Source organism: Neopsephotus bourkii, unplaced genomic scaffold, assembly GCF_033783945.1.
Source record: "Neopsephotus bourkii isolate Nb327-2 ecotype Australia unplaced genomic scaffold, CSIRO-AGI_Nbou_v1 NB_234, whole genome shotgun sequence".
NCBI classification, from domain to species: domain Eukaryota; kingdom Metazoa; phylum Chordata; class Aves; order Psittaciformes; family Psittacidae; genus Neopsephotus; species Neopsephotus bourkii.
This window is the reverse complement of record NW_026900744.1, coordinates 5647888-5668456: the sequence shown is the minus strand read 5'-3', so window position 1 is coordinate 5668456 and position 20569 is coordinate 5647888. Positions and strand designations below refer to the sequence as shown.

The window sequence follows — 20569 nt, the reverse complement described above, 5'->3', positions numbered from 1 at the left end:
TTGGATGAGGTGGTACTTACCTGTTACAGACTTAGAGAGCACCGACTTTGTCATTTAATCTATAAAAATAATTTTCTGAGGTTTCAAAGTAATTCTTGGCAGTAATTCTTGTAAACAGACATGAACACATAGCAGTATTTTAACAGTTTGACATAAAGACAGTGGATTGAATAAACTGCACAAGAATACCGCTTTACAGATTTGGAACTTAAGGATGTAACTGCTTGATTCATGGCTTGCTATAGTCCTTCAAAGTTGCTCAGTTTATTACAGTTCTTTGGTGTCTGCAAGAGATTTACTAAAAGGTTTTTCCCCTCTTCTTTGCCCAGCTTTCCAAAGGCTGACAGGCACACAGCTAAAGAAATCCCTGGTAGTGCCTCTTTTGTATCCTGTAGGTCTTGCTGGACCTATATGATTTCCATGCTGCAGGTAAGGCAGGAACTCAAAGAGTACTGAAGCTTTCACTAAGTAAATCACTTCAGAATTACCCTAGTATAATTGCATATGTGAATAACTGAAAGAAAATTGAAGTCCGAAGGCATTTAAAATAAATAAATAAAATAAAATTCCTGTAATTAATTTATGCAGCTACAGAAGCAGACTGTCCTCTTCCAAAATACATTAAATTCTTCTGCATGCCATGCTTCTGCCATCTGCAATAGGGGAGCTCTCTGCACTCGTCATGACCAGGGAAGGTTATCAATCCAAACTTACAGGAATGGAAGCCTGGCCTGTTTCTGTGTTTGGGCTAGAACACGAGAGGACAGAGACCTTTCTCAACAGCACAGATGGCAGGTATCAGCCCTATAGTGGTAAAGCTACAGTTTCAACAAGAGCATTATCATACCGTCAACTGTGAGTCTACATAGTCGGTGTTCTACCATTTCCAATCCTATATATAAATGAGAAAAGCTCTGCAGCTTCACTTTGGTTTTCATATTTTGAAAAGCCATTCACTATCAGTCTTGCAAAAGATGGCCAGAAAACTAGGAACACAGACCCAAAAGAATAAAACTGACTGTGATATAGCATGTAAAGAAAAAGAACAGCCATTAGCCATGGGAATTGCCATAAAAGCACACAAGACTATAGCAAGATCATGAAAACAGCAGCATTCTGGAGCACGTCCAGTATGAAAACAGGCTGAGAAAGTTGGGGCTGTTCAGCCTGGAGAAGAGAAGGCTGCGTGGAGACCTCATAGCAGCCTTCCAGTATCTGAAGGGGGGCTGTAGGGATGCTGGGGAGGGACTCTTCATTAGGGACTGTAGCGATAGGACAAGGGGTAACGGGTTAAAACTTAAACAGGGGAAGTTTAGATTGGATATAAGGAAGAAATTCTTTCCTGTTAGGGTGGTGAGGCACTGGAATAGGTTGCCCAGGGAAGTTGTGAATGCTCCATCCCTGGTGGTGTTCAAGGCCAGGTTGGACAGAGCCTTGGGTGGCATGGTCTAGTAAGAGGAGTCCCTGCCCATGGCAGGGTGGTTGGAACTGGATGATCTTAAGGTCCTTTCCAACCCTAGCTATTCTGTGATTCTATGGAAATGTTGGGATTGTCCACAGGAAAGCAATTATAGGACATGATCAACAGTTGTCACAAAATCCTTGTATTGTTTTCATACCCTTCTGTAAAACAAATCATTTAAAAACATATTAGTAACTCCTATACTTGCTTTTTGACATTATTTTAAGAGCTGGACTTAGTGCAAAACACTGATAACTGTTACATTACCCAATAGAGAAAAAAAAAAAAAAAGACAGGCAAAACAAATCTCTACTGGTTTCTATTTTGTATGCTGCAAAATGATTTTTCACTTACTTACATTTAGACCCATGCATTCCCATATTTAAGACCTTATTAAAGTCATAATAACTGAAAAACCCACTGAAAAATAAAGTCATAACCACTGAAAAACACTCACAATTCAGAAACTGGACTGCAACTCTACTGAAGTTTCTATTTCATCAGTTTCCATTTAAAAGATCTTCAACTTGTGTGTAATTTCTTGTCCTGCTGGCTTTTTCAAGGTGGTGAAACAGAGTATGCAACATGCACACAACACAGTATAGAACTATGACCTCACAAACAAAACCAAGAGAGATGAGAGACAGATGTCCAGTTTCTAGTAGTTACAAATCTCTAATGATCCAAGGTAAATTACTGCACCTCGATATGTCTCAGTCCTCAGTTGCAGAGTTGTGAATACTGGTCAATGGTGTTAGCTACTCAGACCCCAGCACTGAATGTTTAAATACAAACAAATGAAACAACTGCTACACAAGGCAATTCAATCCAGTAGTTCAATAAAGAACTACTGGTAATAAACAGGCCAATCTGACACCCAGGCCTAGGAATCCAGAAAGCAGAACTCACAGGATCAAGTTCACTGTTGTTTATTACTTCTCAAGCAGGTGCCTTTTGGAAACAAGTATAGAATAATATCTTTTTTTGTGAAGGATCCAAGAAAAAGATACATTCAGACTTGTAATGAACATAAAAACCCTAATGAAGCTGCTACCTTGTCAGTCAAGTGTAGGCTGAGACAGCCAAAAATAACAGGAAGAGTTCCAGAACAGCAAAGAGCACACATCTACTATAACAACTCTTGGAGTAAAGGTGTCAAAAAAGTCCTGTGTGTAGAGTGGGTGAACAGCAAACAAACCTGAACAGGCTTCCTTTGCTCTCATGAGGAAAGAGTAAGACTGGTAGTCAGCTGGTTGTTGCTGTGAACCAGAATAGTCACTCTTACCTGCCCCCAAAAATGCTAGCACCAGAAAGTGGAAAAACAGCAGTGCGAGCTATCTTCAAACTATCTTCCCTTGGCCCTTACAGTCTTTGCACATATGTACTTTCCTGCTACTGCTGAATACCATTTTGTAAATCTAATCTCATGATCTAATTTTTAAAGTATTGAGCTTCATTAGCCAAGTTGCAACACAAAGGCCTGCAACTGCAGAGACAGCATACAGCAATGCTGCACCGGGGGAACTCTCTCAGTTTAGTGCTAGACAAGGCAGCAAGTCATGAGATTTTACGTTTTCTCTAGAGTGGTCCAACATTTATGCACATCTCAATCTGTGATCAGCAATTCAGCTACCCTGAGATGTATTTCTTACTGTGCATTTATAATCTTGGCTTTGCTCCCTGTCACTTGCATTGCACACAGGCAAGTTGTCTATACTGTGCCACGTTACCTCATTTTTATTGAGCATACTTGCTCTTCTGTTTGTGGGCAATTAACTCAATTTGCGACAACTAAATTTCAACAACCAGTTTAAACTTCTCATCAGACTTCTGGCATGGGCTGCAAAAAGCCTGCCAGCAAACTATGGCCACAAGCAGCAGTTGTTTTCACCAGGGAAACTCATCCTTCAGCAACATCCCTCTCCCGCTCCACCGCAGGCAGAGCCAACAAACAGCAGCTTTTCAGCTACCTTTACTGTGTAGCTCTCACTTACCTCACACAGGAGAGGGTATACCCTGTGAGAGGTGTACCAGTGGTATGCATTTACTAGAGGAATGACTCCAAAATACACAGTGCAGCAATCTGCTCAAGAACTCAGCACAGGCTTCTTTCAAATAAGAGAGCACTTTGTTCCCCCCAGCCAAACAAGCAAGACATGGAATAAAAAGGGCAGAAGCAGTTGCTGCCATTCATACACAGCAGTTCACTGAAGAAGCTGTGTGGGTTTCAGGACTACCTCACATCTTTCCTAAGCCTTTTTGCTGGAAAATAAACAGAATACCCAACACTGCTGCCTCTGAAGACACAGTCTATTTTCTTACCCCACACACTTTATTGTTGTCTCCCAGGCCTCCCCCTTAAGCTAATTTGCCTGGATTAACAAAAAGAGGGATACCCAGACAGCAGGACTGCTTGCTCTGATCAGTCAATACAAGTGTAAGGTCGGGGTCACGATCTGCAGCACACAGATATTTCCTTAATGCATAAAAGTAATTACTGCCAGACTGACTGACGACAGAGCACGATTCTCCACAATAGAAATATCCTAAAAGTTAAACTAATTCTGTTGATTTTGCTTTTCACGTCTCCTCTTCACCCTCTAAATTATTCTAGTCTGTGCATTAATCCTTTGCAGAATCTTTCTCGTTGTTTCACCCAGACATGTATATTTGCCTGTAAAATTTCATCTTGCCTAAACTGGAGTCTTTCTCCTGGGAGTACACAGCCTGTTAAACTGCATATTACCTTCAAAAAGAGCCTGAAGACAAAAAGGCACAGTTCACTGATGTTATGTTTTAACCTTTATATACATGGCAAATTTGGCTGAGATGGCCTGAACAGAGAGGGAACAAGTCAGAAAGATTAAGTGTATGACAAGGACAAAACCAAAATTCCATCCCAGATCGTGGCAAGAGCTTGGAGCAGCATGTCTGCCTTACATGGGAATGTTCTGATTGTGCAGCCAGAAACCTGAATTCTGTGAAGTGGCATTTTTATTAGAACAGCAGCCCTTTATCACATTTGTGCAATGTTTACCAAAGAGCTTATGGACAAGCCATATAAGAAAAGCAGGAAACTGAAGCACAGAGCAAGTCACTTGCTAGCAGCACAGGCAACCCTGTGGCAGGACTGAGAACCGAACAAACTTCCTTACATGTGAAGGTCTTGCTTAAGCTAAGCTGACAATGAACATCTGTGGAGAACTACTTCCCCAAGCACTCTGTGGACAACAGCTATCAAACATACAAACAAATACAACTTTTTAACTAACCTGCCAGAAAGCTAACACTAAGCAGCAGCCAGTGCCCAGCCTGAATCTGCTCCAGCCAGTTCTAGTCAGAGTCTGTTTGAATTCCCCCATGAAGTGACCTTTACAAAATTCAGCTCTTCTGAAGACCAGGAAATTCAGTTACCATCAATATTATTCCATGGGACAGCTAAAGCACAATGAAAAAAAAATTAAATGAAATTAGACACAAATGTCTTCCAGTAATACCTTAATTTTCTGGTGAATATGTCTAAGTGAATCTGCTGTACCCATGTCCATGTTGTCACTGATGCACACGAAATCCAGCTTCATTTTTGTGTCCAAGTTTAGCATCTTTTGGATTTCCTTCCTCGTAATCACAATAACCTCTAGGATAGAGGAAAGTGGAATGAGATCAAGCATAAAAAAAAGTATTGATCACAAATAAAATACACTTTTTATTCACAAAGGCTGATGGACTGTCAGAAGGCTTGAGTAGCATAATGGGGTTCTAAATGAACCAAGCTCTTGGCAATAGTAACTTTTAAAGAAAAGAATTAAAAGTCCTAATGCATATGAAAACAATCCCTCCTGCTTTGTGGGGGTGGAGCCTGTTATTGAAAAGGACACATGCATGTGAGTGGCATGAGTGAGCAAGACAGAATAAAAACATCTTCTGTCATTAATGAGCAGCTTCAAACCATATGTCCTCAAACACTCCAAGGAGACCTTGCATTAATGTCTCCAATGATTTAGAGCTTTGTCTTTTGCCCACCCTGATCCTGTATAATCCTCTGCAGACCCCACCACCAACCACAGTAATGCAATACAATGGTTAAACTATTTCTTTGCACCATCTTGGCAAGAAGTAGAGTAATATGTGAGCAACTCATTCCGTCTACAAAAGAAAAAAGGTGAATGCATATTTCAATGATGCCAACAGTGGCATGAAAGTGTATCTTCCAACGCAAAGGATGTGAGAACAGAAGCTTTGCAAAGAAAAGACAGAAAACAAAACAGCAAAAAACCTCTTTCCCTGGCCTCAAGGACTGCAGGGAAAAGCAACAATCAAATCCTCAAATTAACATATCCCACACCCCCAAAACAAATCCATGCTGTAACATAGTATTTCACATAGAATTTTAACAGAGAACTGGGGGAAACAATCCAGCCCTCAGCCTAAGAAGCTCCTGTGGCGAGACAAAAAACACACTAAGAATAAATCTGTACCAATTTATTCTGAACTCGTCCTGAATCTGTTAATAGAAAAGAGGATGGAACTGTAAACATCAGGAATTGTGTGGTTGGTTGGTACCAGAGATACGGGAGGGTTGCTCTCCCACTCATACTGGATACCAACTTAGATTCAAAACAGGGCTGAAGAACCTAGAGAAAGGGATTGAAAGCACACCTTGAATTATGAAAAGTAGTAGTTGATGGAGAAAGAACTGGTCTCAGGTGGAAGTTGTAAGTCCCCACAGTTCAGCATAAATCCAGTGAGCTGGACAAAGGTCTCCTAAATATTAGGAGAGACGCAGCACTTGCAATTAAGACAAAAGGGACGCAGTGAATCAGCCTCTGGAACACCTACTTACTAACATAAGCAAATATGAGGAACTAAAGCCCCGTGTCATACTTAATGAAAGTCATGATCCAGGGAGATAATTCTTGCCAGTGGATTATTAACACAGAAACACACAGCTTAGTCAGGGGGCAGAGGCAGGAGAGGAACAGGAAGGTGGCAACTTGCTTACTGAAGCTCCATATATTCATATGTATTCATATATTCATGTATAAATCCCCAGATGTTCATAGGTGATAGATAAGCTGAAAAGCCATGTGTGAGAAATGACTGTAACACCACCTACTAGTGGTCAAGAGCATCAAGTGGAAACAGTTATTTCTGATAAAGAGCCACACAAAGCACAATACTGGTTACAGAGAAGCTTTTATCTACCCATATATTCATATCACTGCATGAAAGTATGATCCTAGCAAAAAAAAAAAAAAAAAGAACAGTCAAAGAAAGGGGACATTCAAAAGGCAGATTTCAAAAAACAGGTGAAAAATAATTCTTAATGAATTTCTTAGTAAAAGGATTTTGTTTCATTAAGGATTTCTTAATGAAACAAAATAAAGACAGTCTTAAGTTTGCTCGCTCTTCTGTTCTGCACACTGAAATAGTAAGAGGCTAACAAGGATAATCATGAGCTGATCTTTACATGTTCACATTAAAAAAGAAGCAGTCATGAAGAAAGCCACAGTCTCAGTGTGGAGCACGGAATAATTGCTCAGGAGAAGCAAATCCAGAGAAGCAGAAAGGCAAAAGACAAATATAAATGTGAAAACACAGAAACATGGAAGGTGTTAGGAAAAAGTTTTATAAGAAACAGAGGATCACTACTCAAAAGGTAAACAAAACCTAACCACAGAAAACAGTAAAGAACTTCAGAATGTATTAAATACCATTTCAGGCCTCCTGTAAAACAAGACCCACAGGTGTACATTACAACTCTGCCACTTCCACTGTCCTGTTCTGTTCTGAACCCAGCTCCCGGCTCCACACTGCAACATGGACTAAATGCCTCAGACAGAGCAAGTAACCCTGAACTTCAGGCCAGACTGAAACAACAAACCAAGAGACATCCCAGGAGAGCTGACACACTTCTCACACTACTTCTATTGAGGATTCAGAGAAAGAAACAAGTGAGAGACTCCCGGTTAACAACAGCCTTGGTGAGGGGAGGGGGCGCTGGCACATACAACCTAGCGTGAAGGAAGGGATGTGACATGGGCCAACAGCACAGTCCCAGCGCAGAGACCTGCTATACAGCACCTGCCGCCATCAACATGACACCTGCGACAACACATGGGAAAGCGGGGAAGCGACACAGACGACGACGGGCAGCCTGAGGAGAGCAAGGTAAGCAATATACCCTCCACTCCCACACCAAGACGCGCCTCACCTTCGAAGCCAGCCCGCTCCAGGAGGTTCAGAGGGTACCAGAGCAGGGGGCGGTTGCCCACGGGGAGCAGCGGCTTGGGGATGCTGGAGGTCAGGTCCGTCATACGGGAACCGCCTCCCGCCGCCATCACCACGGCCTGGAACTCCATGCTGCGGAGGGAGCACAGGGGCAGGGCCCCGCTTAACTTGGCAGAACCGGGCCAGGACAGGGTCGACCTGCTCGGTTCGACCCGGCCCAGCTCTACCCGGCAGCACTCCCCGGAGCCGTGCGCCGGCTTCCGGGTCCCCGCGCCCCCCGAAGCCCGTATGGAGGCACCGGGACCCCCAGCCCCGCCGTTACCTCAGCTCGGGCGGCCTCCGGCTCACAGCGCCTCACTGACAGCACAGCAATGGCGGAGCCGGCGCACAGTGCACATGCGCGCGGAGAGCAGAGTGCGTCGATAGAGAGCCGATAGGCTCGATCAGCCTCCTCGGCTCAGCCGCGATCGGCTCCTCCCGGCCAGGGCAGGGAGAGGGGCACCGAGGGACGGATCCTGGGCTGCGGAGCGCCGAGTCATGGATCACTGCCCGGCCGCGGGAGGGGCTCGGCGACACAGCGCCGCCAGGCGGCCCGGGGTAAGCCTGCAGGCAGGGAGAGGGGAGAGCAGTTTGCAGGGTGCATTGGGGGGCAGTCTGCAGGGTGCATTGGGGGGGGCAGTTTGCATTCATGGGGGGGGGCAGTTTGCAGGGTTCATGGGGGGGCAGTTTGCAGGGTTCATTGGGGGGGCAGTTTGCAGGGTTCATGGGGGGGCAGTTTGCAGTGTTCATGGGGGAGCAGTTTGCAGGGTGCATTGGGGGGCAGTTTGCAGGGTTCATGGGGGGGCAGTTTGCAGGGTGCATTGGGGGGCAGTTTGCAGGGTTCATGGGGGGGCAGTTTGCAGGGTTCATGGGGGGCAGTTTGCAGGGTTCATCAGGGGGCAGTTTGCAGGGTTCATGGGGGGGCAGTTTGCAGGGTTCATGGGGGGGCAGTTTGCAGGGTTCATGGGGGGCAGTTTGCAGGGTTCATGGGGGGGCAGTTTGCAGGGTTCATGGGGGGGCAGTTTGCAGGGTTCATGGGGGAGCAGTTTGCAGGGTTCATGGGGGGCAGTTTGCAGGTGCATGGGGGGCAGTTTGCAGGGTTCACGGGGGGGCAGTTTGCAGGGTTCATGAGGGGGCAGTTTGCAGGGTTCATGGGGGGGCAGTTTGCAGGGTTCATGGGCAGTTTGCAGGGTTCACAGGGGGCAGTTTGCAGGGTTCACGGGGGAGCAGTTTGTAGGGTTCATGAGGGGGCAGTTTGCAGGGTTCATGGGGGGCAGTTTGCAGGGTTCACGGGGGAGCAGTTTGCAGGGTTCATGGGCGGCAGTTTGCAGGGTGCACTGGGGGGGCAGCTTGCAGCCACACACCCTACACACACCATGTCTGGGGAGGGGATGGCTCTCTCCATAGTCCCCGCCTTCACCTCATGCTAGCTCAGCACCCAGCAGACAGTGCTGTGCTGGACCCCCAGTTGCAGCACTGGCCATGTGCACTCCAGTCCCAGCCCTCGAGAGGCACAGACACAAACACGTCCTGGGGCAGGACAGCAGGATCCGGTCCTGCAGCTTTATTGATGCCAGTGTCCTGGAGCATGTGGGTCCCATGGCATGGGATGTCCGGGGGGCTTCATTCATCCCAGTTCCTGTCGGTGTCGATGGACGGACAGTTGTACACGGCATACCGCAGCATCTCCTCACAGGTCTTGGCCCTGGTGGGGTGGGACATGGGGTCATGGCCGTGGCAAGGCACCAGGACCCTCATGCTTCTCTCCCCATGTTACCCAGACATCCCCCACGACACGACATGGAGAGCCCTGGAATGGGACCCCAGTGTGAGCCCCAGGGAAGGGGGAGCATCCCTGTCCCCAGCAAGACTCACGAGGAATAGATGGGCAAGAAGAAGGTGCAGGAGCACGTGGAGGCACGTGGCATCACATCCACTGTGTCCAAGCTTGGGAGAAAGGAGAGAGGGTCAGACCCCAGCATGACACAGGGACCCCAGCCCGGGCAGGATGGACTCACTTTCCCCTATCCAGGTAGACACCGATCTGAACTGGGAGGCGGCTCCGGCCACTGACGAACTTGAGGAAGTGGCTGAGATCCTCTAGGGGGAAGGACAGGCTTCAGGGACAGGGACAGGGGCAGGAGTGTCCCAGTCATTGCCATTGCACAGTCATCCCGGGAGCATGGGGCAAAGCCAAGGGATGCTCTCAGCACCCCAGGAGGGGCCAGGCGGAATGACCCCAGCTGAGTCCCAGGGAAGTACCTGCTGAGCATCCCCTCGGTGCAGGGCACCGGCTACCCCGTCCCCATGCCCACCCTGCTGCACTGGAAGAGTGAGGAAAGAACTGGGGCTGCTCACCGCTGGTGAAGTTGCTGAGTGCCTCCCAGAAGTTCTGCATATGGGTGTCATTGGGCTCAATGCCCTCAAATGTGACTGCAACAAAGAATGTGCAACAGCTCCATTAGACACTGCCAGCAAAGCAGATGAATGGGACATGTCCATCTGCCCTCCTGTGAGAACCCAGAGCAGAGGCAGGAGAGGAAGAGACCCTCTTGGTGAGCAGTCAGCACCCCTGAGCAGGGCTGGCACCCTGTGTAAGGAAGGGTGGAGAAACAGGGGTCCCGGTTTGCAGGGTGACTACTTGCCTCTGCCCATAGCAGCTGAGGACCAGATGGACCAGAGTGTGGACCAGTGGGATTTGCATCCCTACCCAGGGTCCCTCTGGCTCATCCTCCCCCAGGTTGTCCCCGGCTAGGGTCTCAGCATGGGGCAGGATGAGTGCGCAGGACAAGCACTTACTGAACCTCCGCAGGTCAGACACAGTGATCTTGGGGTCCCCGCAGACCTTCTTCTCTATCACCTGCCAGGTGAGCAGGTCCAGCACAGGCTGTGGCACCACACAGAGCAGCCCGGCACGCATGGCTGCGATCTTGGGGGGACACAGGAAGAGCCCCATGTTACTGCAATGAGTCTGAGCCCAGGGCAGCCACCAACATCAGGGACAGGCTGCCCAGGGAGGTTGTGGAATCTCCTTTTCTGGAGACATTCAAAACCCGCCTGGACACGTTCCTGTGTAACCTTATCTAGGTGTTCCTGCTCCGGCAGGGGGGATTGGACTAGATGATCTTTTGAGGTCCCTTCCAATCTCTAACATACTGTGATACTGTGATACTGTGACTGCAGGACCCCAGAGGGGATACCCAGGGCATCCTGAGCATGGGATGCATGGAGGAACCGCCCAGCTGGAGCTGGTTTTGGAGACATGTTTTCACAGCCACCAACCCCACAGGTACCAGAAGCAGGGTCCCCTTGGAGCCACGCTGGCCCTGGGGCACAGCATTACCTGCTCCTTGCTCTCCTCCAGTCGAGCCTTCTGCACCAGGCGGATGAACTCCTTGCGGTCCTCGTAGCGCACCACGGTGTTGCTGCCATTGGGGATCAGCTCCATCACATGCTGGTCACTCCGCACAACCGTGTAGGTCAGCTCTTTGCCAAACATGAACTCGAAGGCTTCCCTGTCCATCCCCTCCATCATCTCCAGCAGCCTCACCTGCAACCCCAAAGGGTGAAAGCTATCACGATGGAGCCGAAGCAGCCATCACGATGGAGCCGGAGCAGCCACAGGAGCGCACAGCACTGCCCTGCTGGATCCCAGCCCTGCTCACCAGCTCCGCATCCACAGCAGCAAAGTCTTTGCTCCAGACAACCTCTTCCCCTGCCAACTGCTTCCACACGAGCGCTGGCAGAGCCAGCATCTGCCAGAGGAAGCAAAGACATGCATCCTCCATGTGCCTCTCCATCACCTGAGGGGTGACACTGCAGCACCCACCAAGGCCCCTTGCTGGCCAGGAGGAACCTGATGTGCTCACCAGGAACTCCCCGCTCCTCAGGGCTGCTCCTATCAACTGCCCGATCCACACATACTTGGGAAAGTCCTTGCAGGAGGGGTTGGGGACATACATGTCCCTGGTGTCACTGCTGCTGTTACCCTGCAGGAGAGAAGCATAGGACCTGTGGACACAGATGTAACCAGCCCAGCATGGTCCCTCTCCATCACCCCTCTGCCTGCCTCTCCTGTCCACCACAGAGGTACAAGCAAAGCTCCCCAAGCCAATAGCCCTGTAAGCATTAAGATAGAGCTAACATCCAAAAGCCCCCAGGCTCTGCTGTCTGTACACCCAGGGCTGGAAGAGGCGGACAATGAGGTACCAAACCTGGTTGGAGGTGCGGACAAAGAAGGGCAGGGGCACGGGGACATTGTCCAAGCTGGGGCACAGCTCTTCTGATATGTCTGACAGGGTGTCCCGAAAACCGCCACCTGCAGTGGGGGCAGAGGCTGGTTAGTGCCTGTCACGGCACAGACAGATGCTGGGCCCAAGGATGCAATACTGGTTGGGTGCAAGAGATGCAGGGACCACCACATGTGTCCAGAGCATGGCTGCCTCCCATAGAGAAGCCGGGACAGTGGGGACACCCCACGTGAGCGGGTAACCCACTGGGCTGCACCCCAAGATGAGAAAGCCCTGGGGAGAGCTATGAAGCAGCAGGGGAGAGCTCTCACCATTGTCGAGGATGCCTTCAGTGACGAAATCGCACTCCCACCACTGGGTGTGGCTTCTGGGCCATCTGTGGGGAAGCAACAGCCTCATGCACATCCCTCCTCCGAGAAAGCAAGACGCACATGGCATTCCCTGCACCTCGCTCTGGGGAGGTGACACCCCAAAACTGTGATGCTGAAGACCGACCTGTAGTCCAGGGGCTGATGGTCCTGGGAAGATCTGAGGCCTTCGTACAGCTGGAGAGGAGCCGAGAGGAAAAGGGATGAGATGCAGCGGGGACAAGTGATGCTGAGCTGGTAGGTACCCACACAGGGCATGGTGTTGCCATACCTGGGTGAACACGGTGTTCCTGTAGCTGGGGTCAAGTGCGGGGTTGGCGCAGTGCTCCCGGGCCAGCACCCTGTTGATGCGCACCTTTGGCAGGGTGGCAGGGGGGTTGCTCTCCGAGGACTGCAGGCACTGGGCAATGAGGGCTGTGCTGTGCTTGGACAGCAGCAGGAACGGCTTCATGTCCTAGCAAGGGACAAGCTGAGATGGTTACTGTTGTGGTTTAAGCCCAGGGGGTAACTCAGAACCAGGCAGCCGCTTGCTCGCTCCCCTCGCTTCCTCCCCCTGCTCCCAGAGGGATGGGGGGGGAGAATCAAAAGATTGTAACTCCCACGGGTTGAGAACAGCCCAGTAACTAAGGTATGACACAAACCCCAATAATAATGATGATAAGGGGAATAACAAGGGGAGAGAACATAAAACTAAAAGGGGCAAAGGAAAACACAAGCGATGCACAATACAATTGCTCACCACCTGCCAACTGATACCCAGTTTCTATACTGGGCATGACATGCTGTGGTATGGAATACCCCTTTGGTTAGTTTGGGTCAGGTGTCCTGTCTCTGCTTCCTGCCTTCTTCCCAAGCCCTTCCTCCCTGGCAGAGCATGAGACTGAAAAGTCCTTGGTCAGAGTAAACATTACTGAGCAGCAACTAAAACCATCAGTGTTATCAGCACTGTTCCCAGGCTGGAAGTCAAAACCACAGCACTGCACCAGCGACTAACAAGGAGACAAATGACTGCTACAGCTGAACCCAGGACAGTTAGAAGCCTGATGCTGCCATGGTGTGCCCGCTTTCCCTCTCCACAAGCACAGTTTCTGGTATAACAGGGAACGCTCAGCTTCTCCATCTCACTGGCAATGCCCAACGTGGCAGCTCTCAGCATGAGCCCTGGGCAGGTCTGTCCCCATCAGATCAACAGGGATACGCCACAGCCTCCAGCAAAATCCATGACAAGATGCTCCTACTGGTCCCATCCCAGGGGAGCCCAGCAAACACTCACCCTGAGTGCATTGAAGGTGCCACTGCTGTCCTCGGAGAGGGGGATCAGGTAACACAGGACACTGTCCAGGATCTGGACAAACCTGGAGACCAGAGAGGAGCCGTGTGAGGATGTGAAGGGCTTGGCACATGTGTGGAGCCCTGCTAGAGGCCAGGGCACAGCTCATCTCAGGGCACAGGCTCACTCTCCTGGGGATGGTACCTCTGAATGAGCACTGCCCGCCGGTACAGCACACTGATGTCCACCCCTTCCAGGAGAGGGTAACGCACCAGCCGGGCTGGCTGGAACGTGTTAGAGCTCAGAATCAGGTCCCACTCCCAGAAGGACTTCATCTTAATCCCTCGCAGGCGGACATTGTACCCTTGGTCTGCCAAGAAGGGACAGTGCATGGTGGAGATGCTCCTTGCCCCCAGCACCTGCAGCATCCCAAATGAAGCTCATCCCCCAGCTTTTCCTCCAATGGACCCCCAAAAGCAGCCAGTGTGGAAGGAAGAACCGCAGGTACTGGGACGGCTTCAGGTTTAGGGCCAGGCTGGGCTGCCAGCCACAATCCAGCAACACAGGCTCACCCCGGCATTCCAGGAAGCGGATCTCCAGCACCGGCAGGTGGATCTTCATGTCGCGGAGGATGCAGACAGACTGGAAGCTGCTCCTGCACACAGCATGAAGAGAGGTGGCAGAGCCACAGTGTACAGGAGGTGGTCAGCAAGGCATGGGCCACTCCAGCTCCCCAGCCAAGGATGCGCTGCTACCCAGAGCAGAAGACCCCTCACCTTACTGTGGCAGAAGGGAACGCAGCAGAGATAAGAGGCTGTCAGAGGCAAAGAGATCCTGAAGAAAGTGGAAGCAGCACCCAAAGAGCCAGAGAAGAGCATAAATTCAAGGCAGAACAGAAATGTGAGATGTCTGAGAGGGCATCACTGTTCCCAGGGAGTCCTGGGCGCATCTTGCAAGGGCACAACCATCCTGCAGGCAGAGCTGGTCACACAAGGGTGATGCGTTTTGAAGGAAGCAGGTATTTGGGAAGATGAGCAATCTGTTAAGTGATTTGCTTGTGTTTCCAAAGCCTTTGGCAAGGTCCTGTCAAAGACCTAGGGGCATGTGGGGAAAAACACTGTGAAGAGGAAGAGCTGAAACACCCCAACACAGCAGAGATGCTCAGAAAGGTGACGGCAGCAGCCCATGTCCACAGAGATAAGGAGGAGGAGGCAGAAAGATTCCTAAAGTCACCAGGGAGGAGGAAGCACACTGCAACCCAGTTGCACGGATGAGGACCAGGAAACAAGATGAAGCTGGCACATGTAGGCAGGGGCCACCATGCTTGTGGGGACAGATGTAGCCTTGCACTCAGGGAGCCCAAAGCCACAAAGAGCCACCATCATCAGCAGGTCACTCAGCACCAGCCCCTTTCATTAGCATCTGCTGCAGAGACAGCTCTGGAGTTGGGCCTAAGCTGGACCCAGGCTGCTCTTTACTCACTCATTAATTAGGACAGTTCTTAGGTGCTTCAGCCTGTTCGGTGGCCCTCCATACACAGCCACACGCCTGGGTACATACAAGTTATCTCTAGCATCCAGCACCAGCCACAGCTTCCTGGGGATGGGAAGAGCAAGGGTCAGCATTGGTCTCCCCTACACAGAGATGCCCCTGGAGATGGGGCTGGGGGCATCCTCCTGGGGTACATCCGGCGGCAGCTTCCCTCCAGCTCAACCCCGAGGCTGGGGGCAGCTGCACTCAGGAGGAAGATGGTGCTTTGCCTGGCACCCTGCCCTTCCCTGGGACAGCTGCTGGCAGGGAGGGGACACCCCAAGGGCTCACTTGACAATGCTGCTTGGCTTCATGCTGAGCCGCACCCAGTGCTGCCCCGGGGGCCCGTTGCTCTCCCAGAAGCTCTGTGTCGAGTTGTTCATCAGGATGGACGCTCCCCATTCCTGCAAGAGTGCAGTCAGCGCAGCAAAGAGCTGAGCATCCTTGGGCACGCCATGGCCACCCCTGGATGCGTCAGGGGACAGCTCCTCTGTTTGTTAGGCTGCGGGTAGACGGTGACTCCTGCTCAGAGCAAGCTGAGCATGGCCACAGACCCTAGAGATACGATGGGGTTTTGCTGCAGATGTCCAACTCCCATCAGCTTCACTAGAGCCCATCACCATTTCCTGCCCCTTTCAGGGCTGATCCTCCCCATAGCTGCGACAATGCTCACACTGATTTCAGGCTATGGAGGAGCCTCACTACGCACCACCTGTGAGGAGACCTCGATGTTGCTGACGTACTCCGTCATGCAGTCCCCACGTTGCAGCTCCTTCTCACTGTGATCATACAGGAAGCGCCCCAGCTCCATGTCATGCTCATAGGTCCAGCCCGACGGCACAGATCTGCAAGAAGGCTCTGTGTTAATGGCACGGGAAGAGCAGGATGCAAACCAAACCTGCTCACCAGCAGGTGCCCCAGCTCATATTGGCAGCAGCATCTCATGGTCATCACAACAGGATGGCGCTGGGCAGCTGTGCCCAGCACAGGCAGATAACATGGCTGTATCTCACCACCACCACACTGGGTGTTTATGGCCACCCCAGCCCAGTGGGAATAGCACCATGCAGTTGCTCCAGTGCTCCATGGAGCAAAGGCCATGTTTGCTTGAGCAGCATTGAACAATATCAATGTAAAAGGCATTGCAAGGCACCCATCTTTTCCACTCATGACCCTGAAGCCAGTCCTGACCCCACAGGCATGTCCAGCCCCAGACAGACTTCCCTCAGGTATCAGAACCGCTCTAGGAGATGCACTCATACCGAAACTTCTGCACTGCAGCCTCATCCTGCTCTAAGAATTTGGGCTTCTCTCCCAGGCATACGGAGTACGTCAGGTCCACCACTTGTTCCCAGCTGGAGCAGCACCCGTGAGGAGTCACACAAGGGAAAGAAAGATGGGTCAATGCTCAGCATACCCAAGCTTTAAGCTGGCATGGAGGCAACAGCAGTGAGGGAGTGGGGGTGACAGCCAGGGGGCTGCAGGAACAGCTATGGGAGCAATGAAGAGTGTCCCAGCACATAGATCATGGAGAAGAGTGGGGAATCCAGCCCTGCACATGGCCTTTCATCACAAAAATGAAATATGAACTTTCCCATCACTGTGTTGCTGCTGCATCACTGCTCAGCCCAAACCCAATTGCCTCAGAATCCCCCAGCATCACTTTTACCCTGCGCAGGTGTTGCCACAGGCAAACAGGATTAGCCTATGGGAGGACACCTTGGGTTGGCAGGGATGCATCCCACCTGCACAGGAGGCTGTGCTGGATGTGCCACACATCTTCCAGAGGTACCAGCCACACGCACCTCCAGCACCCACAGCCCGGGGCCGTACCTCACCACGGGTTTATAGTCATTCCCGAACGTTTGCTTCTGCCACTGGGTCTTCTCCACGGAGTCAACCGGGACCAACTTATATCCTCGTTCCCCGGACCTCTGCGCCAGGACCCAGCCCTCCGCCAGGTCATGCCTGCCCGTGTACTCCTCCAGCTGCTCCTGAAAGCGCAGCCCGGCTTGTGACCAGCGCGGGGACACAACGTGTGCCCCGGGGGAGGGGGGGGGGGGGGGGGGGGAAGGGCTCGTCCCGCACCCCAGCCCCTCCGTTACCTTGCTGAGCTTGACCCAGAGCCCGGCGCTGTTGCAGTACTCCTCGCCGGTGGCGCGGAGGCAGCCGCCCTTCCGCACCTCGATGGTGGCCCGCGCCGCCCGCTGACCGCCCCGCGCCGGCCCCGGGCTGTCCCAGACGCTGAGCAGGCTGCGGGCGGCGGCGGCGGCGGTGGCGGTGGGGTCCTTGCAGATCTTGTACTGCACCTCCCGCGGCACGTAGCAGAGCGCGGCGGGCAGCGCCCGGGCGCGGCGGAAGCACTCGCTGCACTGCAGCAGGAACCGCAGCCGGCCCAGCACCTGGTGCGGCGCTTCCCCGCCCGCACACATCGCGCACCGGGCTCCGTGCTCCGCGCTCCGGGCCGTACCAGCGCTTTGCCTCCCGGCAGCGCCCGCTCGCCTCAGGCGGTGCTGCCGCGCCCGCCTCCATCCGGGGCCGTCCCGCCTCGGGCACGGCCCAGCCTTTCTTCACCCCTTCGCTCTCCGGGGCGGGGCCGCTGTCATCGTTCCCCTTGTGTTCTACGCCCATCCCGGTGGTCCCTGTGTCCACAGCAGGACTTGACCCGTGTCTCCTGCATCTCCTTGCACTGTGGCTTAGGATCCTGCTGCACTCCAGCCTCCAACATCCCTGCAAGCAGACCCCCTACAAGGGGGTCCCAGTGAGGTCAGGGCACAGGGCTACATCCCCGGTGTGGACAGGGAAGAGGGGAGCAGGCATCCTGCTATGGGTAGAGCTTGTTCCTGGCTGGCTGGGGGAACTTATTCCTGTTTGAAAGCACCCACTGTGGAGGGTGATGGGCTTCCCAGCCCAGGAGCTGCTTTCTCCAAGCCAGCACTAGTTTGTGGCAGCAGGAACAAGGATATGGCACCCAGCAGCACCCAGCCACCCCCAAGGTTGGCAGTGTGTCACCCCACGTCATGTCTGCCTGTCCCATACCACAGTGAGGTGGTGGCAGTGAACAGCCCAGCTCCACCCTGATACCTGAACCGCTCCAGGCTGGGCACAAAGGGCTGCGCTTAGGGATCAGGAAGCAAGGAGGCTGGCAGAGCTCAAAGGTCCCTGCTCCCCAGCAGGTCAGAGTCCAACTCCATCCCCGCAAAGGCACAGTGCAAAGAGAGGCCCAACATCTGTCACCCTACAGCACTATCTGTTGGATTGGCATGACTGTGCGTCATCTCTGGGGCCTTGCCTCTTGCTCCTGGCAAGGCCCTGAACCACAGCGTGAGAGAAATGCAGACTTCTGCCTTGGTTCCTCACTGTGGCCATGTTACCCTATCAACCAGCTTGCAGAGCTGCTCCAAAGGGTTCAGACTGTCAATACTCTGAGCCACTTCCCTGACACCTTTGAATGCAAAGGGTACCACAGGGCTAATTTCTCCTTCACCTCCAGTCTCTTCTCCTGACTCCAGTCTCCACTGCTGTTTAACCCAACAGAGGAAGAACCACCAACAGAAGACCAGACAAATCATGAGGAAGACCCACAGTAGTTAGTTCACTTTATTTTAGATCCTACATGAGGTAGGGACAGATGGATCCTGTCAACCTATTCATACCTTATCATACTCCAGGGTAGGAGTGGAATAACAAGAGCAGCCAGACTACACATGGGGTATCAATCACCTCCAGCTGTTCTATGACAATTCCATAAGTTGAAGCCAGGAGAGAGCGAGTGGATACCCAGAGCAGTCACAACATCAGTCCCTGCCCCTGCTTGTCCCTACCCACCGTGTAAAGCTGCAGCTCTGGCCCTACAGATGTCTCCTCAGCAGCATAGGGGCACCAGCAGCGTCTTTACAATGGCACTGCCTTGGAAATAGAACTTGAATGACTTAAGACTGGGTGACAAGGTGGGGACATGGAGCTGCTGCTTCCTTGAGCCCAAGAGGACTTTGTCACCCCAGCCCACGTGCAGCAGGAGGCTGGGCAGGGCACTTGACTTGTGCCTTGTCAAACACGGCAGGAGGCAGCTCCTACCCACAGCTCTAGAGATCAGAGGAGGAGGAACTTGCCCTAGCACTGAACTAACACCTGCTTTGGGCCTCTGACACTGGCCAGAGCGGAGCCAGGCTGACCTTTTCCACAGATCCCTGGGGTGTCACAGCAGAAATTCAGTTTGTGATTGCTTTAAAACACCCCAGGTGAGACAGAGGAATGCACAGAGCAGATCCAGGAAGGTCACAAGCTCCCCCTTCCCAGCTCACCTTCGCACCACACACTCAGCAGCATGATCTGTTGAATTCTCTGTTATCCTGGTGTCCTTGCTCAGCAGCCACGTTTGTCCAGACCCTTTGACCATGCACCTGATGGCTGCTGTCATTCTCCAACACATACATATATCCCCATAATAAATGGTAAAACAATGGTATTTTTGGTAAACCAATGTTTTTCTTGATATGTTTGTAGGGGTTACACCCAGAGCATCCTGGATGAGCTCCTAACTGCAACCTTCCTGCTAGGGCCAGAGTCCTGTTACTGCAAGTATTTTTTAGCTAGAAATCCCTGTCAGCAGCTAAATCACTTCCCCAGAGCTCCAGCCAGGCCTTAGGCAGCACCCTTTTCTCAGTGTCAAGAAATAAACCCAAAGATGTGAGAGGTCAGGGGATAAAAGACCTTAAAGGAGGAAGAGTAGAGACATGTGGGAAAAGCTAGAGCAAGTAACTCCACAGTCATCAAGTGCTTCAGGTTAGGGAGGGCCTAGCCCTGAGGCCACAGGGTGAGACTGAAGGTTAGACCAGATTGCCCAGGGCTGTAAGACAAGTCTTGAGCATCTCCAAAGCTGGAGATGCCACGGTGATCCTATGGAAGGATCCTACTGCTTCAGCCAGGCTCTGCTCTCAGCATCACCCCACACAGCAGCAATTCCCTTGTCATGGTGGGCTGAAGCTGTGTACATGGAGGGCAAGATGGAATAGAGCAGTCCACGCAAGCCAAGCTGCTCTGGGTATCTCCATAATTACCTGTTGCCCTCTATCAGCTGCAGCTCTTTCACAGAATCACAGAACCCCAAGGGTTGGAAGGCACCTCAAAAGATCATCTGGTCCAACCCCCCTGCAAGAGCAGGGTAACCTAGAGTACATCACACAGGAACTTGTTCAGGTGGGCCTTGAATACCTCCAACGTAGGAGACTCCACTCTCCACCAAGGCCAGGGGAGCACTGGTCACCTACTGGAGATGTCTCAGTCAGAGGTGCTGTTCCACTACAGATGATCACCCCAAGCAGCCCCAGCAGGCTCTTAGCAAGCCCATTCCCATAGGTGACATCAGCTCACCCTCCACTGCAGACTAGGGCCATTTTATCCATCCCACTCTGAGCCA

General features: G+C 51.9%; 3 protein-coding genes across 3 annotated transcripts in view; 1 reads left to right on the top strand and 2 right to left on the bottom strand.

The window, feature by feature from the left end:
* The window catches only part of EIF2B3 (eukaryotic translation initiation factor 2B subunit gamma), a 100008-nt gene extending 91848 nt beyond the window's left edge, over positions 1-8160 (bottom strand). The window contains exons 1-3 of the mRNA XM_061344951.1: positions 8016-8160; positions 7677-7825; positions 4960-5099 (exon numbers count right to left, since the gene is read on the bottom strand). Of these exons, the coding sequence (XP_061200935.1) occupies positions 4960-5099; positions 7677-7824 (288 nt within the window). The 5' untranslated portion in view covers position 7825; positions 8016-8160. The remainder of the gene's footprint in view (positions 1-4959; positions 5100-7676; positions 7826-8015) is intronic.
* AKR1A1 (aldo-keto reductase family 1 member A1) overlaps positions 1-20569 on the top strand; it is a 455840-nt gene that overhangs the window by 121953 nt on the left and 313318 nt on the right. The window lies entirely within an intron of this gene.
* Positions 9264-17602, bottom strand: LOC133207793 (E3 ubiquitin-protein ligase HECTD3-like). The gene is made up of 21 exons (XM_061344950.1): positions 17256-17602; positions 16984-17144; positions 16413-16505; positions 15860-15995; positions 15442-15554; positions 15103-15216; positions 14193-14275; positions 13825-13990; positions 13624-13705; positions 12622-12804; positions 12478-12527; positions 12294-12358; positions 11947-12050; positions 11602-11721; positions 11398-11487; positions 11076-11282; positions 10532-10661; positions 10091-10165; positions 9751-9832; positions 9608-9679; positions 9264-9437 (listed from the first exon to the last, which is right to left on the bottom strand). The coding sequence occupies exons 1-21, from the start codon at positions 17580-17582 to the stop codon at positions 9356-9358; spliced, it is 2535 nt and encodes an 844-aa protein (XP_061200934.1). The 5' UTR covers positions 17583-17602; the 3' UTR covers positions 9264-9355.